At 43.7% G+C, this 1979-nt stretch overlaps 1 protein-coding gene across 1 annotated transcript; it reads left to right on the top strand.

Moving 5' to 3' along the window:
• Nucleotides 1-203: 203 nt before the first annotated feature.
• Nucleotides 204-1780, top strand: LOC117940755 (stonustoxin subunit beta-like; the record flags this gene model as incomplete). The annotated part of the gene is made up of 4 exons (XM_034865919.1): nucleotides 204-391; nucleotides 594-640; nucleotides 1154-1649; nucleotides 1712-1780. Coding segments are annotated over 4 exons (800 nt in total), but the record flags the coding sequence as incomplete, so codon positions are not given.
• Nucleotides 1781-1979: the final 199 nt, after the last annotated feature.

Raw genomic sequence — 1979 nt, 5'->3', positions numbered from 1 at the left:
GCAACGTGGACAATGAAAAACTCCTTCCAACAAGCTCTGTTAAACTCACTGTTCACTGCATGCCCAACAGTAAGAAGAGAGTTAGACACAAGCTCGTAAAGAAAGTTTAACATCTTGCAGCTAAAGAGCCTGATATGTTACTAAAGGGTTCTTGGAGACTTAGCCCTTTGTTTAACCTCAGAAGTCTGTATGATACTCTGTGATTTGGTCACATCAAATGTCTGCTGTCTGCCAGTCTGTCAGGCTGTCTGATCACAGAGAAAGGCTGTACTTCTCTGGCCTCCAACCCCTCCCATCTGAGAGTGCTGGACCTGAGCTACAATCATCCAGGAAAGGCAGGAGTGAAGCTGCTGTCTGCTAGACGGGAGGATCCACACTGGAACACACTCAGGCATGAACAGACAACACATTGTCACACACTTCTCTGTTTCTCTGTCACACTGCCAAGCTGAGGACTATTGGTTCACAGCGTGTACCAGCAGCACTGCTGATCATGTTGATGTTCACCAGTTACCTGTAATGTGTTAAACAGTTTGCAGATGGTTTCTGGGGAAGCTTCAGAGGGTTCATTCTGACTTTGTTTCCTCCTCCAGGCTGGAACCTGGTGGAGAGCAGTGGCTGAAACCTGGTCTGAGGAAGTGTGAGTGTGTGTTCACTTTGATTCATGTAGTAGGATTGGTATTGTGTTAGTATTGTATTAGTGTTGTGACTAGTGAAGTCCCTTGGTTAAACTCTAACACAGTAGGGACCAAACTGTGAATCATTTTCATTGTCTTTACACAAAATGCATTCACTGACCACATATTCCAAACCCCCCATCTCATTTAGCCCCCACCACTAAGCAGTCCCTCCTTTAGCTGATTGGTTTTAGATAGTTGCGGCCCAAAATGTCTGATGTGGCAGGAGCTTTTGGAAACAATTGCCATAAAAGTTGTGATGCTTTTTGTATTTTTATTGCAATGAAGTTGGGGTAGACGGTGAAAAAGTTGGAAAACATTTTTTGATGAGCAGATGTGTGTGTGTGTGTGTGTGTTTGTGTGTGTGTGTGTGTTAATCTAGTGTTGATCTAATTAAGAGTCAGTCCTTTAATAAATTAACAATAACCATCAAGATGATGAACTGATGTTGTGTTGGGTCTCGTTGTCTCCGTCAGATTCCTGTGAACTCTTCCTGGACCAGAACACGGTGCACAGGAACCTCAGACTGTCTGACAACAACAGGAAGGTGACACAAGTAGAGGAGGATCAGCCATATCCTGATCATCCAGAGAGGTTTGAGACCTGGTCTCAGCTGCTGTGTAGAGAGGGTCTGACTGGTCGCTGTTACTGGGAGGTCGAGAGGAGCGGAGTGGTTGAGATATCAGTGAGTTACAGAAGAATCAGGAGGAGAGGAAACAGAGATGACTGTTGGTTTGGACGTAATGATCAGTCCTGGAGTCTGGTCTGCTATTATAGTCGTTACTCTGTCTGGCACAATAACAGAGAAACAGTCCTCCCTGAGTCCTTCTCTGTCTCTGGTAGAATAGCAGTGTATGTGGACTGTCCTGCTGGCTCTCTGTCCTTCTACAGAGTCTCCTCTGACTTACTGATCCACCTCCATACCTTCAACACCTCATTCACTGAACCTCTCTATCCTGGGTTTGGGTTTGGGTTAGATTCCTCAGTTTCTCTATGTTCTGTGTAGGGTCTAGGGTCTAGGGTCTAGGGTTAGGGTTTGGTTCCTCAGTGTCTCTGTGTTCTTTGGAGGACAAGACCCCCTTTGAGCAAATTCTGCACAAACAGTTATATTTTATTATAAATAGACCATTTATAAGTGATGGTTATAATAAAGTGTTACCTTTTCATTTAAAAGCAGATTTAGGACGGAAGCACCACTTTTATGATTTACCTCCTTTATATATTTCAATATTTACCTCCTTTATATATTTTAATATTTACCTCCTTTATATATGTATATAGTTGCTCTCAGGACTGGGCTCC

This window comes from Etheostoma cragini, unplaced genomic scaffold, assembly GCF_013103735.1.
Source record: "Etheostoma cragini isolate CJK2018 unplaced genomic scaffold, CSU_Ecrag_1.0 ScbMSFa_3196, whole genome shotgun sequence".
In the NCBI taxonomy this organism is placed as follows: Eukaryota; Metazoa; Chordata; class Actinopteri; order Perciformes; family Percidae; genus Etheostoma; species Etheostoma cragini.
The sequence above is the reverse complement of the archived record's forward strand: the minus strand, read 5'-3'. Positions and strand labels throughout refer to the sequence as shown.